The following is a 17,612-nucleotide window of genomic DNA, read 5'->3' as shown; positions in this document are numbered from 1 at the left end:
ACTGATCCTGAGTTACATCCTGTATTATACTCCAGAGCTGCACTCACTTTTCTGCTGGTGCAGTCACTGTGTACATACATTACATTACTGATCCTGAGTTACCTCCTGTATTATACTCCAGAGCTGCACTCACTATTCTGCTGGTGCAGTCACGGTGTACATACATTACATTACTGATCCTGAGTTACATCCTGTATTATACTCCAGAGCTGCACTCACTATTCTGCTGGTGCAGTCACTGTGTACATACATTACATTACTGATCCTGAGATCAATCCTGTATTATTCTCCAGAGCTGCGCTCACTATTCTGCTGGACATTTCCCTGAATGGATCAGTGTACAGACCATGAGTCAGCGGTAGGTTTTCCTGCTTTGTGGCGATGGCTTTCCTCTGCTGATACAGTGTAACGCTGTGTGATGTATGTGTGACTGTAACACAGTATCGCGGTTCATGTGGCACTTTCTCAGGCGGTGATTAGGACGCTGGCGCGGTGTCATGTAATATTGATATAAAATGCTAATGTCACGCAGTCCGGCCGCTCCTGGCTCCTCACATTTGGTAATGGACACAATTAATTTGCTTTTTCTGTTGATTCATTCTCCTAATTAGACATTTTCTGGGCGTTTAACCCTGGGCGGGCGGTGCAGCCAGTCTGACCTTTTAGTGGATTTCACATGGAAACCAGAAAGGGCGTCGGGTTCGTCAATATTCTGTTAATTGTGCTAATTGGCTGCTCTCAGGCGGCCTCCTCTCTGCCCTTTCTCATTAGACCTTGTCCTGGAGCCGTGTTACATTAGCGGGTAATGGCCGCACACGTCTCGTCCATGCCGTTATTCGGGGCGTCGCTCACATCGCATTATTATAATCCAGGTGATGTTCAGTCCGTGTGAAAAACGTGCAGTTTATGGACGGACTTACTGCTGCTTATTATAGTTTACTTACCTCCTGCACTGGTCCCTGATCGGGGAGAAAAATGACCCATCCGGTCCCTGAATGTTCCAGTGGTCAGACTGCAAATCCTGCTTAATTGTCCCCCCACAGATAATAGGCCAATGTATCGGTAAGAGATTGCACCGCGGCTCAGAGGATTGTCTGCACTGATACATTGTATCCAGCTCCTGTGAGAACAGCAAGAAGTCAGAGGTTTCATAGTGAACCTGATTTTTCCTTTCACTTACAGCCGGCAGTGTTCTTCCAAACGGGGCAGAAGTGAAACATAAATTAAATCAGAAAATTGCTGAACTTTATGTCTGTAAATTGTCGGCACCCATTAAACATATTATTTCACTAAGATCAGGCTGTTTTCTCCATTCCATGGAGTCACCTCCTTCTTGTCTCCTCCCTCAGGTTCTGCAATGAGAACAGTCCCTGCCCAGTCCCAATATTCTGGTCTTCATGGGGTTCATGGAGCAAATGCAGCTCAGACTGTGGAGGAGGCGTTCACTCCAGACAGCGCACCTGTGAGAACGGGAACACCTGCCCCGGCTGCGCCCAGGTAATGGTGGCGGTCGTGGGCCGATGTTCTGAACTCGCTTAGCTCTAATGCAGTGGGAAGTAGGATTCTCCGTGCTGTAGTCAGCTCCTCGCAGTGTGATGGGTTGTACTGCGGCTGCAGAATCTGGACGGTGCGTGGTCACAGTCATCCTGGGCAGTACCCTGTTCCTTTCCCTGCAGGAATTCCGGATTTGTAACTCAGAGGCATGTCCTGAGGTGCGCCGAAACACTCCTTGGACGCCATGGATGACCGTTAACATCACGCAGGGCGGAGCTCGCCAGGAGCAGAGGTTCCGCTACACTTGTCGCGCTCAACTCTCCGACCCCCACGAGCTGCAGTTTGGTAGAAAGAAAACAGAGACTCGATTCTGCCCAAATGACGGTTCTGCGGCCTGCGAGACCGACTGTGAGTATCAGCACATAATACACTGCAGGCGATCTGCTGCGCCAAAGATGAAAGCCTCGTCCAGTGCCATGTGCAGAAAGTATTAATCTGTTCTAATAATGGTATGATTATATATATATATTTGAAACCAGAAGTTTCCATCCACTATATATAAAGACACATCTGCAGGTTTTTCTCAATATCTGACATGAAATCAGAATAAACCTTTCCCGTTTTAGGACAATTAGGATTATACCATAATGTTTAATATTTGCCAAATGCCGGAATAAAGAGAGAGAAGGTTTTAAGGCATTTTTATTACTGACTGCAAAGTGAAAAGTTTCCATACACTAAGATTACTATGCCTTTAAACAATTCTGGATGGCCCATATGATGATGTTGGGTGTTTGGAAGCTTCTGATAGTTTTTTGGGCAACATCTGAGTTAATTAGAGAAACACCTGTGGATGTATTTTAGTGCACACCTGAAACACACTGCTTCTTTGTGTAGCATCATGGGAAAGTCTAAAGAAATCAGCCAAGACATCAGGAAGAGAATTGTGGACTTGCACAAGTCTGGCTCATCCTTGGGTACAATTTCAAGATACCTGAAGGTGCCTCGTTCATCTGTACAAACAATTATACGCAAGTACAAACAAGATGGGAATGTCCAGCCATCATACCGCTCAGGAAGGAGACGGGTTCTGTGCCTCAGAGATGAACGTGCTTTGGACCGACATGTGCATATCAACCCAAGGACAAAAGCAAAAGACCTTGTGAAGATGATGGCGGAAGCTGGTAAGATTGTATCACTGTCCACAGTGAAACGAGTACTGTATCAACATGGGCTGAAAGGCCACTCTGCCAGGAAGAAGCCATTACTCCAAAAGAAACATAAAAAAGCCAGATTAATGTTTGCAAATGCACACAGGAACAAAGATCTTAATTTTTGGAGACATGTCCTGTGGTCTGATGAAACTAAAATTGAACTTTTTGGGCATAATGACCATCGTAACCTTTGGAGGAAAAAGGGAAAAGCTTGGAAACCTAAGAACACCATCCCAACTGTGAAACACGGGGGTGGCACCATCATGTTGTGGGGTTGTTTTGCTGCAGGAGGGACTGGTGCACTTCACAAAATAGATGGCATCATGAGAAAAGAAGATTATGTGGCAATACTGAAGCAACATCTCAAGACATCAGCCAGGAAGGTAAAGCTTGGGCGGAAATGGGTCTTCCAAATGGACAATGACCCGAAGCATACTGCCAAAATGGTTACAAAGTGGCTAAAGGATAACAAAGTCAATGTTTTGGAGCGGCCATCACAAAGACCTGATCTCAATCCTATTGAAAGTTTATGGGCAAAGCTGAAAAGGCCGCGAGTAGTGTTGAGCGATACCTTCCGATATCAGGAAATATCGTATCGGATTGGATCGGGCCGATACCCAAAAAGTATCGGATATCGCCGATTCCGATACCGGAAACCAATGCAAGTCAATGGGACACAAATATCGGAATGAAAATAAACCCTTTCTTTCCTTGTAGGTTAATTCTACATGAAGTAAAACAACTAAGAATAATGTAGAATGACATGAAAAGCCGGCAATTCATCAGCGCATACACCGGTACCCGACAATTTACAACAGAAAGAATAGAGCTTCACACATAGATTAGATAGATAGAAACATGTCAGTCACATATATATGAAGTACAGTGACAGTGTTGCTTACTGTACTTGTCATTTAGTGTAAAGGATTTATTTTAAAAAATATTAGTGTTTTCATGCACCGTCTCTTTAAAAAAGCCGGCCGGCAATTCAGCAGCGGTACCCGACAATTTATAACAGACAGAATAGAGCTTCACACATAGATTAGATAGATAGAAACATGTCAGTCACATATATATGAAGTACAGTGACAGTGTTGCTTACTGTACTTGTCATTTAGTGTAAAGGATTTATTTAAAAAAATATTAGTGTTTTCGTGCACCGTCTCTTTAAAAAAGCCGGCCGGCAATTCAGCATCTGTACCCGACAATTTAGAATAGAAAGAATAGAGAATCATATATAGATTAGATAGATAGAAACATGTCAGTCACATATATATGAAGTACAGTGACAGTGTTGATTACTGTACTTGTCATTTAGTGTTAAAATAAAGGATTTATTTAAAAAAAAATTGGCGTGGGGTTCCCCTTAATTTTAGGCTCTAGCGGAGGTTAAGCAGACAGCTGGGGCAAATGTTTGAAGCCTGGGAAGGGGGTAATACCCACGGAGCTTCCCAGGCTACTAATATCAGCCCCCAGCTGAATACCTAGCCTTTACTAGCTATTAAAATGGGGGAACCCCCCCAAAAAAATAACGTGGGGTCGCCCCTAATTTAATAGCTAGCATAGGCAGACAGCTGGGGGCTGATTTTAATAGCCCAGGAAGGGTGCCATGAATATTGGCCCCCTCCCAGGCTAGAAACACCAGCCGTCGGCCGCCCCAGAAATGGCGCATCCATAGGATGCGCCAATTCTGGCACTTAGCCTCGCTCTTCCCACTGCCCTGTAGCGGTGGCAGTGGGGTAATAGGGTTGGGGTTGATGTCAGCTTATAATGCCAGCTGACATCAAGCCCAGGTTAGTAATGGAGAGGCGTCTATAAGACACCCCCATTACTAACCCCATAGTCAAAGTTAAAAAAAAAAACACAAACACCCAGAATAAAGTCCTTTAATTGAAATAAAGACACAATTCTTTATTGTTCTAAATTAAACCATACTTACCATCACGCCCATTCCAGCTGAAGCCAACGATCTCCTGCAATAAAAGAAAAATAATAAAGCAACCTCATCCTTACCTTTCCATGGCTCCCACGACAGCTTCAGCTCTGCTACATCGAGATGACAGGCTGGACCGCAGCAGAACGCTGCCATCCAGCCTGTCATCCCGCAGACACTGAGAAGCGCAGGCATGCTTGCGCTCCTCAGTGTCTCTCTGTGACGTCATCCAGATGAGCCGAGTTCATGTCCAATGAACTCAGCTCACCTCATGCACGTCACTGACAGCGTGGGAAAATTCTCACGCTGAAGTGCTGAGTGCAGGAGAATTTTCCCACGCTGTCAGTGACGTGCATGAGGTGAGCTGAGTTCATTGGACATGACCTCGGCTCATCTGGATGCCGTCACAGCGAGACACTGAGGAGTGGAAGCATGCCTGCGCTTCTCAGTGTCTGCGGGATGACAGGCTGGATGGCAGCGTTCTGCTGTGGTCCAGCCTGTCATCTCGATGTAGCAGAGCTGAAGCTGTCGTGGGAGCCATGGAAAGGTAAGGATGAGGTTGCTTTATTATTTTACTTTTATTGCAGGAGATCGTTGGCTTCAGCTGGAATGGGCGTGATGGTAAGTATGGTTTAATTTAGAACAATAAAGAATTGTGTCTTTATTTCAATTAAAGGACTTTATTCTGGGTGTTTGTGTTTTTTTAAATACTTTAATAGAAATTCATGGTGGTCATGTCTAATATTGGCGTGACCCCATGAATTTCGGGCTTAGGGCCAGCTGATAATACCAAGCTGGCCCTAACCCCTTTATTACCCAGTGAGCCACCGCACCAGGGCCCTGGATGAGTTGGGTACAGCGCCAGAAGATGGCGCTTCTATGAACGCGCCATTTTCCGGGGTGGCTGCGGACTGCAATTTGCAGCGGGGGGGGGCAGAAAGCTTGGGCCTCCCTGCGCTGCAGATTCCATCCCCCAGCTGCCTAGTTGTACCTGGCTGGACACAAAAATAGGGCGAAGCCCCACGTCAATTTTTTTTTAATTATTTCATGAAATTCATGGAATAATTAAGAAAAAAAGGGCTTCCCTATATTGTTGTGTCCGGCCAGGTACAAATAGGCAGCTGGTGGTTGGGGGCAGCCCGTTCCTGCCTGCTGTACCTGACTGGACACAAATATAGGGCGAAGCCCCACGTCAATTTTTTTTTAATTATTTCATGAATTTCATGAAATAATTAAAAAAAAAAAACGTGGAGCTTCTCCCTATTTTTGTGTCCAGCCAGGTACAGCAGGCAGGAACGGGCTGCCCCCAACCACCAGCTGCCTATTTGTACCTGGCCGGACACAACAATATAGGGAAGCCCTTTTTTTCTTAATTATTCCATGAATTTCATGAAATAATTAAAAAAAAATTGACGTGGGGCTTCGCCCTATTTTTGTGTCCAGCCAGGTACAACTAGGCAGCTGGGGGATGGAATCTGCAGCGCAGGGAGGCCCAAGCTTTCTGCCCCCCCCCCCCCCCCCCCGCTGAAAATTGCAGTCTGCAGCCGCCCCGGAAAATGGCGCGTTCATAGAAGCTGGATGCTGTACCTGGCTGGCATACAAAAATATGGCGAAGCCCACGTCAAAAGTTTTGGGAAAAATTAATTAAAAAATAAATAATAATTTAGGGACTGCATCTTTATTAACTCCTCAAATGTCATTTAGTGTTAAAATAAAGGATTTATTTAAAAAAAAAATGGCGTGGGATCCCCCATAATTTTAGTCTCTAGCGGAGGTTAAGCAGACGGCTGGGGCAGATGTTTGAAGCCTGGGAAGGGGGTAAAACCCACGGAGCTTCCCAGGCTACTAATATCAGCCCCCAGCTGAATACCTAGCCTTTACTAGCTATTAAAATGGGGGACCCCCCCCAAAAAAAATGACGTGGGGTCCCCCCTATTTTAATAGCTAGCAAAGGCTAGGCAGACAGCTGGGGGCTGATATTAATAGCTCAGGAAGGGTTCCATGAATATTGGCCCCCTCCCAGGCTAGAAACACCAGCCGTCAGCCGCCCCAGAAATGGCGCATCCATAGGATGCGCCAACTCTGGCACTTAGCCTCGCTCTTCCACGCTGCCCTGGTGCGGTGGCAGGGGGTAATAGTGGTGGGGTTCATGTCAGCGCCAGCTGCCATGAAGCCCAGGTTAGTAATGATGGCCGTCTATATGACACCCCCATTACTAACCTACAAAGTGTTAAAAAGAAAAAACACAAACACCCAGAAAAAAATAATTTATTTGAAATAAAACACACCATTTTATTTAATTCTTAGTTTACTAAAAAAAAATAGTTACCTGTCCACGTTCCTGCGCTGATCTCCCATGCACAGCTGTCACATCTGGAGATGGTGACAGCTGTGCATGGCTGCTGTAAGCTCACACTGCCGGGAACACGTCCGCTCCCGGCAGCGGGAGCCACTGACTGAGGTCACCGGAGTGCATTCAGGCAGCGCAGCTCCGGAGACCTCCTTTACGGCACTGCTGTACCGTGGGAATTTCTCATGATATAGCAGTGCCGTAAAGGAGCTAACCGGAGCAGCGCTGCCTGAACTCCGGTGAACCCTTACGGCCCCGTCATTCTAGCGGCGGCAGCGGTTCAGAGCGGTCACATTCTATGTGGCTGCTCTAAACTGGAGATCATCGTGGGACACTCGTGGACTGCTACGGAGGGGTAAGGATAAGGTTGTGGTTTATTATTTTATATTTTATTACAGGAGATCGATGGCTTCGGGGAATTAGGTGTCTAGGTGAGTATAGGTGTAGTTTTTTATTTTTTACTTTATTTCAGGTGGCGATCGGCGGGGACAGGTAATGTATGAACTAATTTATTGTAGGTAACCACTGGCCACCAATGACATGTATCTAACATTTATTGGGGACACAGTAGGGCAATTTAAATAGCAGGATCAGGCTGATGGGAACTACTGCTCCCATCGAGCTGATTCTGCTGGCACGAGTGGACGGGGGACAGACATAGGCCGATGGGAGTAGTAGTGTCACATCGGCCTATGTCTGCCTGCACGCACAGACACATCGCACAGACACCCCGCGCACACGCACCCCGCGCACACGCACCCCGCGCACACGCACCCCGCACACACGCACCCCGCACACACGCACCCCGCACACACACACCCCGCACACACACACCCCGCACACACGCACCCCGCACACACACCCCGCACACACACCCGCACACACTCGCAGACATTGCACAGACACCGCGCACACCCGCACACATCGCACACACACCCCGCACACACACCCCGCACACACACTAATCATGACGGGTCCGGGAGGTGAGGCTGACCTGTGCGGCCGTGGGAAAGTTCATGTGAGTTCATGCAATGCAGTCAAGCATGAACTCACATGAACCCTCTGAGGGCACCGCGGCGACTTCAAATGAACAGCTGATCGGCATCACCTGATACCTCAGCTGTTCATTTGAAATAACCAGCGGGAAAGCGCAGCACAGAACGGGAAAGCCGGCGGTGAAGTCTTTTCACTGCCGGCTTCCCCGCCCGGGTCCTTCACTCCTTGGTGCTGCGCTCCCCGCCCGGTCCTAATTTACGATTAGGATTGGAGGTGGTGAGGGGAGCGGAGGATCGGGGTGGGAGGCTGCGGGGAAGCAGTATGGGGCTGTGTGATTGTTTAAAAGCCGGCGGCTTTTTACCGCCCGCCGGCTTTTAAACAATCAGGAGAATTCTCCCACGTTGGGATGGCATTCTGATGACAGGCTGGATCGCGCTGCCATCCAACTTGTCATCCTTCACAGACACTGCAGAGCGCAGGCATTATGGGAACTTCCGATTCCGGTATTCGATATTATAAAAGTATCGGAATTAAGTATCGGAATTCCGATACAGTGAATATCGGCCGATACCCGATATTACAGTATCGGAATGCTCAACACTAGCCGCGAGCAAAGCGACCTACAGACCTGGATCAGTTACTCCAGTTCTGTCAGGAGGAATCGGCCCAAATTCCACCAACTATAGTGAGAAGCTGTGGAAGGAGATCCCAAACGTCTGACCCAAGTCATTCAGTATAAGGGCAATGGGACCAAATACTAATGAAATGGATGGAAACTTCTGACTTGGCAGTAAGTAATAAAAATGCCTTAAAACCTTCTCTCTCTGTCATTATTCTGGCATTTGGCAAATATTAAACATTATGGTAAAATCCTAATTGTCCTAAAACGGGAAAGGTTTATTCTGATTTCATGTCAGATATTGTGAAAAACCTGCAGATGTGTCTTTATATATAGTGGATGGAAACTTCTGATTTCAACTGTATATATTTATATACACACACATGCAATGTCCAAGGTATAAATTCATACTGACAGACGCCCTGCATTATATATATAATGGGAGCATGTTTTCCAAATTGTTTTTGGGTGGGGCTCAATATGCAGGGCGCCTGTCAGTATGAATTTATACCTTGGACATTGCATGTGTGTGTGTATAGATGTGTGTGTATAAATACATATATACTCATAAATAAATATATATATATATATATATATATATATACATACATATATATATATATACACATATATATATATATATATATATATGTATATATATATTACAGTGGGTACGGAAAGTATACAGACCCCTTTAAAAATGTCTACATTTCTGTTTTTTTCAGTCAAGATGGGGTGCAAATTTATTAAAAAAAGAAAAGCTGAAATATCACATGGTCATAAGTATTCAGCCCCTTTGCTCAGACACTCATATGTAAGTCACATGCTGTCCATTTCCTTGTGATCCTCCTTGAGATGGTTCTACTCCTTCATTGGAGTCCAGCTGTGTTTCATTAAACTGATAGGACTTGATTTGGAAAGGGGCACACCTGTCTATATAAGACCTCACAGCTCACAGTGCATGTCAGACCAAATGAGAATCATGAGCTCAAAGGAACTGCCCAAGGAGCTCAGAGACAGAATTGTGGCAAGGCACAGATCTGGCCAAGGTTATAAAAGAATTTCTGCATTACTCAAGGTTCCTAAAAGCACAGTGGCTTCCATAATCCTTAAATGGAAGAAGTTTGGGACCACCAGAAGTCTTCCTAGACCTGGCCGCCCAGCCAAACTGAGCAATCGTGGGAGAAGAGCCTTGGTGAGCGAGGTAAAGAAGAACCCCAAGATCCCTGTGGCTGAGCTCCAGAGATGCAGTAGGAAGATGGGAGAAAGTTCCACAAAGTCAACTATCACTGCAGCCCTCCACCAGTCGGGCCTTTATGGCAGAGTGGCCCGACAGAAGCCTCTCCTCAGTGCAAGACATATGAAAGCCCACATAGAGTTTGCTCAAAAACACTTGAAGGACTCCCAGACTATGAGAAATAAGATTCTCTGGTCTGATGAGATGAAGATAGAACTTTTTGGTGATAATTCTAAGCGGTATATGTGGAGAAAACCAGTCACTGCTCATCACCTGCCCAATACAATCCCAACAGTGAAACATGGTGGTGGCAGCATCATGCTATGGGAGTGTTTTTCAGCTGCAGGGATAGGACAACTGGTTTCAATTGAAGGAAGCATGAATGCGGCCAAGTACAGAGATATCCTGGATGAAAACCTCTTCCAGAGAGCTCTGGACCTCAGACTTGGCCGAAGGTTCACCTTCCAACAAGACAATGACCCTAAGCACACAGCTAAAATAACAAAGGAGCGGCTTCAGAACAACTCTGTGACCATTCTTGACTGGCCCAGCCAGAGCCCTGACCTAAACCCAATTGAGCATCTCTGGAGAGACCTGAAAATGTCTGTCCACCAACGTTCACCATCCAACCTGACAGAACTGGAGAGGATCTGCCAGGAAGAATGGCCGAGGATCCCCAAATCCAGGGGTGAAAAACTTGTTGCATCATTCCCAAGAAGACTCATGGCTGTACTAGCTGAAAAGGGGGCTTCTACTCAATACTGAGCAAAGGGGCTGAATACTTATGACCGTGTGATATGTCAGTTTTTCTTTTTTAATAAATTTGCAAAAATTTCTACATTTCTGTTTTTTTCAGTCAAGATGGGGTGCAGAGTGGACTTTAATGAGAAAAAAATGAACTTTTTAGAATTTACCAAATGGCTGCAATGAAACAAAGAGTGAAAAATTTAAAGGGGTCTGAATACTCCCACTGTATGTCTATGTATATATATATATATATATATATATATATATATATATATATATATATATATATATATATATATATATATATATACACATGTACATTCCAGTACAGTAGAAAAATCATGATTGCACAATTGCTGTATACATGAAATAATCTTGTACATAAAATAAATAGTAAATCATGTAAAACTCAAATTTTTTTAGCAAACAGAGAAATAGTAATGAGCTGGCGGTGCCATTCATACGCGCACATTTCCATACATGAAAACTCAACAAATAAACACTCATGTATTATTAGACATGATAACTTACACTTATCCTTTTATTAAATGATCCACAGACTGGTACTAGCACATGGTATGCCGCAGGGAGATCTCCTCCAGAGCCCTGTGCAGGAAGTTCAATACAATAGGAACAATTCTGCAACTTTCCAATATACTTTGTGATTCAATCTCTCACTATTTTTAGAATCGGTGCTTGCTGTAAGTGAATGGGAACAATCGAGGTGTACAATCAAAGCCACCTAGTCCTGGGAGTTCTCCAGCTTCAGGCTGATGCTTCCTACACTGATCCTTTGTAACAATCTCGCACAGGAGACCCTTTTGTGCTGCTGATGTATTTCGCTCACAGACGATGCGGCAGAAAGTTGTAGAACTTCCACTACTTCCACAGTTTGACCTTTGTGCCTTAGCACATTTGTAGATCCTCCTTCATACGGTTGCCCGCTGAGGGTTGTAGTTCATTGATAGGGTGCACTTCAATACACAATGAGGTTATAATCACTGAATGCCATATTTTTCTGCAGCTCTTGTGGATGACATGATGCGGAGCGGGAAGACCCCAGCTCGTATCATCAGCGGAGGCTGGAGTCCATGGGGAATGTGGTCTTCCTGCTCCCGGGACTGTGAATTGGGATTCCGATCCAGGAAAAGAACTTGCAGTAATCCCGAACCACGGAACGGCGGTCAACCGTGCATGGGGTCTGCTATGGAGTTCCAGGATTGCAACCCACAGCTCTGCCCAGGTGAGGACCCCAGTACTCAGATTGTGTAGGGGAGTGTAGTACTAGTGTCATCAGTAGTGCTCCATCTCATTCTGGTATACTGCTGTGTGGAGCCAAAGAAATGGATGTTATTTTATATTTGGCCACCAGGGGCGCTGCATGACTCTAACCTCATTAATATATCCTGATTTTGGAAAATTTCTGCAAATACTGTCACTGCGCGTCGCCCCCTGCAGGACCGCCATGGGTTTATGTTTTTCATGACTTTACAGGTCACATTAACCCTTTAAAAGCTGCTGAAAATAAAAAGCCATTTAATTCATTTGGAGCTAATAGAGAATTAATGGCTGCGGCTCCCGGGATCACTTAGCAGCACCGGGAAGCGGTTGTCAGGTAGCAGACGGATGTGGTTACACAGGCGCTCGCTGAACTCCATCTCCGGGGACATGATTGCGTTCTGTACATGGCATTGATCTCTGTCACCGCTCGGCGGTCTCGCTCTGCTCATTAGCGGATACAAACTCTCCGGGCTCAGCTTTATATCACGGCGACTCCCATCGTCCCTGCTAGTATAATCTTTACGAGGAGTCAGATTCCACCCGAATGTGAGGAAAACACAATTACATCTTAATTGAAAACAACAAGGTGCTTTCTGCTGCGCGCGGCAGCTTTATTGGGTAATTGCTTTCCTGCCGTCATAATCTCGGGCTTTATTCCTCCGTAAACTGCATCGGGTCCGATAATGAATAATAAAAACTGCACTAGGGCCAGCAATAAATACATTTTATACAGGTGCTTGGGCTTAAGTTTACTTAACTTTTACAGTGAGCGTCTCGCTTTCCCCACGCACCGCGTTTCTGCCCTCGGCCCACCGCTCACAATCTGATGAGAATGTGGAATTGTTTCCAGATTCCTTTGCTGTATTCCATGTAATATTTTTGGAAAAGCGACACCTACTGGAGAAGAGGTGGAAGAAATGTCCTCCTTTGTGCAATCTCCCATTACCAGTGGCCCGTGACAGTCACCAAGTCCTGCCATTACGGCATTTTATGGCATGTGGTTTTCTGGGCTAAATTTGAGCTTTGTGGTTAAGTGAGTAAGTAGCACAGAAAGGGGCTGTCATATTCAGAAGAATCTTTGGGGTCACAGAGCGGTTTCCAATGCCAAAACTGCATTTAAGCAGAGAACATGGACTACTACTCGCATACGTCTAGAACCTGATAAAGATCTTCATACGCTATTGAAAATCCATTTGTACAAATAAACCTTTATATTATTGCACTGATTTTACTCTGTGTTAAGTAATTGTAAATAAAATAATGATTTAAAGTAACAGGACAAAAAGATTCTGTTATACATGAAACAGCAGCAACTAACACTCTACTTCACCCCATCTCCCAATCAGCCAAGAATCATATCTGGATGGGGGATTCCTAAATCTCCCCCAACAGATCACGTCGAGAAAAAGATATAGAACATGCGTATGCTGCACTCTATGTACAAGAATATAACTACTATAATACTGCCCCCTATGTACAAGAATATAACTACTATAATACTGCCCCCTATGTACAAGAATATAACTACTATAATACTGCCCCTATGTACAAGAATATAACTACTATAATACTGCTCCTATGTACAAGAATATAACTACTATAATACTGCCCCCTATGTACAAGAATATAACTACTATAATACTGCCCCCTATGTACAAGAATATAACTACTATAATACTGCCCCCTATGTACAAGAATATAACTACTATAATACTGCCCCCTATGTACAAGAATATAACTACTATAATACTGCCCCCTATGTACAAGAATATAACTACTATAATACTGCCCCCTATGTACAAGAATATAACTACTATAATACTGCCCCCTATGTACAAGAATATAACTACTATAATACTGCTCCCTATGTACAAGAATATAACTACTATAATACTGCCCCCTATGTACAAGAATATAACTACTATAATACTGCCCCCTATGTACAAGAATATAACTACTATAATACTGCCCCCTATGTACAAGAATATAACTACTATAATACTGCCCCCTATGTACAAGAATATAACTACTATAATACTGCCCCCTATGTACAAGAATATAACTACTATAATACTGCCCCTATGTACAAGAATATAACTACTATAATACTGCCCCTATGTACAAGAATATAACTACTATAATACTGCTCCTATGTACAAGAATATAACTACTATAATACTGTCCCCTATGTACAAGAATATAACTACTATAATACTGCCCCCTATGTACAAGAATATAACTACTATAATACTGCTCCCTATGTACAAGAATATAACTACTATAATACTGCCCCCTATGTACAAGAATATAACTACTATAATACTGCCCCCTATGTACAAGAATATAACTACTATAATACTGCCCCCTATGTACAAGAATATAACTACTATAATACTGCTCCCTATGTACAAGAATATAACTACTATAATACTGCTCCTATGTACAAGAATATAACTACTATAATACTGCCCCCTATGTACAAGAATATAACTACTATAATACTGCCCCCTATGTACAAGAATATAACTACTATAATACTGCCCCCTATGTACAAGAATATAACTACTATAATACTGCCCCCTATGTACAAGAATATAACTACTATAATACTGCCCCTATGTACAAGAATATAACTACTATAATACTGCCCCTATGTACAAGAATATAACTACTATAATACTGCTCCTATGTACAAGAATATAACTACTATAATACTGTCCCCTATGTACAAGAATATAACTACTATAATACTGCCTCCTATGTACAAGAATATAACTACTATAATACTGCTCCCTATGTACAAGAATATAACTACTATAATACTGCCCCTATGTACAAGAATATAACTACTATAATACTGCCCCCTATATACAAGAATATAACTACTATAATACTGCTCCTATGTACAAGAATGTAACTACTATAATACTGCCCCCTATGTACAAGAATATAACTACTATAATACTGCTCCTATGTACAAGAATATAACTACTATAATACTGCCCCTATGTACAAGAATATAACTACTATAATACTGCCCCCTATGTACAAGAATATAACTACTATAATACTACTCATATGTACAAGAATATAACTACTATAATACTGCTCCTATGTACAGGAATATAACTACTATAATACTGCCCCTATGTACAAGAATATAACGACTATAATATTGCCCCTATGTACAAGAATATAACTACTATAATACTGCCCCCTATGTACAAGAATATAACTACTATAATACTGCCCCCTATGTACAAGAATATAACTACTATAATACTGCCCCCTATGTACAAGAATATAACTACTATAATACTGCCCCCTATATACAAGAATATAACTACTATAATACTGCTCCCTATGTACAAGAATATAACTACTATAATACTGCCCCCTATATACAAGAATATAACTACTATAATACTGCCCCCTATGTACAAGAATATAACTACTATAATACTGCCCCCTATATACAAGAATATAACTACTATAATACTGCTCCTATGTACAAGAATATAACTACTATAATACTGCCCCCTATGTACAAGAATATAACTACTATAATACTGCCCCCTATGTACAAGAATATAACTACTATAATACTGCCCCCTATATACAAGAATATAACTACTATAATACTGCTCCTATGTACAAGAATATAACTACTATAATACTGTCCCCTATGTACAAGAATATAACTACTATAATACTGCCCCCTATATACAAGAATATAACTACTATAATACTGCTCCCTATGTACAAGAATATAACTACTATAATACTGCCCCTATGTACAAGAATATAACTACTATAATACTGCCCCCTATATACAAGAATATAACTACTATAATACTGCTCCTATGTACAAGAATATAACTACTATAATACTGCCCCCTATGTACAAGAATATAACTACTATAATACTGCTCCTATGTACAAGAATATAACTACTATAATACTGCCCCTATGTACAAGAATATAACTACTATAATACTGCCCCTATGTACAAGAATATAACTACTATAATACTGCCCCCTATGTACAAGAATATAACTACTATAATACTACTCCTATGTACAAGAATATAACTACTATAATACTGCTCCTATGTACAGGAATATAACTACTATAATACTGCCCCTATGTACAAGAATATAACGACTATAATATTGCCCCTATGTACAAGAATATAACTACTATAATACTGCCCCCTATGTACAAGAATATAACTACTATAATACTGCTCCTATGTACAAGAATATAACTACTATAATACTGCCCCCTATATACAAGAATATAACTACTATAATACTGCTCCTATGTACAAGAATATAACTACTATAATACTGCCCCCTATGTACAAGAATATAACTACTATAATACTGCTCCTATGTACAAGAATATAACTACTATAATACTGCCCCTATGTACAAGAATATAACTACTATAATACTGCCCCTATGTACAAGAATATAACTACTATAATACTGCCCCCTATGTACAAGAATATAACTACTATAATACTACTCATATGTACAAGAATATAACTACTATAATACTGCTCCTATGTACAGGAATATAACTACTATAATACTGCCCCTATGTACAAGAATATAACGACTATAATATTGCCCCTATGTACAAGAATATAACTACTATAATACTGCCCCCTATGTACAAGAATATAACTACTATAATACTACTCCTATGTACAAGAATATAACTACTATAATACTGCTCCTATGTACAAGAATATAACTACTATAATACTGCCCCTATGTACAAGAATATAACTACTATAATACTGCTCCTATGTACAAGAATATAACTACTATAACACTGCTCCTATGTACAAGAATATAACTACTATAATACTGCCCCCTATGTACAAGAATATAACTACTATAATACTGCCCCCTATATACAAGAATATAACTACTATAATACTGCCCCCTATGTACAAGAATATAACTACTATAATACTGCCCCCTATGTAGAAGAATATAACTACTATAATACTGCCCCCTATGTACAAGAATATAACTACTATAATACTGCTCCCTATGTACAAGAATATAACTACTATAATACTGCCCCCTATGTACAAGAATATAACTACTATAATACTGCTCCTATGTACAAGAATATAACTACTATAATACTGCCCCCTATGTACAAGAATATAACTACTATAATACTGCTCCTATGTACAAGAATATAACTACTATAATACTGCTCCTATGTACAAGAATATAACTACTATAATACTGCCCCTATGTACAAGAATATAACTACTATAATACTGCCCCAATGTACAAGAATATAACTACTATAATACTGCCCCCTATGTACAAGAATATAACTACTATAATACTGCTCCTATGTACAAGAATATAACTACTATAATACTGCCCCCTATGTACAAGAATATAACTACTATAATACTGTCCCTATGTACAAGAATATAACTACTATAATACTGTCCCTATGTACAAGAATATAACTACTATAATGCTGCCCCCATGTACAAGAATATAACTACTATAATACTGACCCCTATGTACAAGAATATAACTACTATAATACCGCCCCCTATGTACAAGAATATAACTACTATAATACTGCCCCTATGTACAAGAATATAACTACTATAATGCTGCCCCCATGTACAAGAATATAACTACTATAATACTGACCCCTATGTACAAGAATATAACTACTATTATACCGCTCCCTAT

General features: G+C 42.0%; 1 protein-coding gene across 3 annotated transcripts in view; it reads left to right on the top strand.

Annotated features, from left to right (window-relative positions):
* Positions 1–17,612, top strand: part of SEMA5B (semaphorin 5B) — a 398,541-nt gene that overhangs the window by 295,480 nt on the left and 85,449 nt on the right. For all 3 annotated transcript variants that reach the window (XM_073647519.1, XM_073647520.1, XM_073647521.1), the window contains 3 exons: positions 1,350–1,497; positions 1,677–1,902; positions 11,615–11,833. In XM_073647519.1, the coding sequence (XP_073503620.1) occupies positions 1,350–1,497; positions 1,677–1,902; positions 11,615–11,833 (593 nt within the window). The remainder of the gene's footprint in view (positions 1–1,349; positions 1,498–1,676; positions 1,903–11,614; positions 11,834–17,612) is intronic.

This window comes from Phyllobates terribilis, unplaced genomic scaffold (assembly GCF_046119375.1).
Source record: "Phyllobates terribilis strain yellow unplaced genomic scaffold, ASM4611937v1 Scaffold_9__5_contigs__length_417890890, whole genome shotgun sequence".
Taxonomy (NCBI): domain Eukaryota; kingdom Metazoa; phylum Chordata; class Amphibia; order Anura; family Dendrobatidae; genus Phyllobates; species Phyllobates terribilis.
Note: the sequence above shows the minus strand (reverse complement) of the source record. Positions and strands in the feature narration are given on the sequence as shown.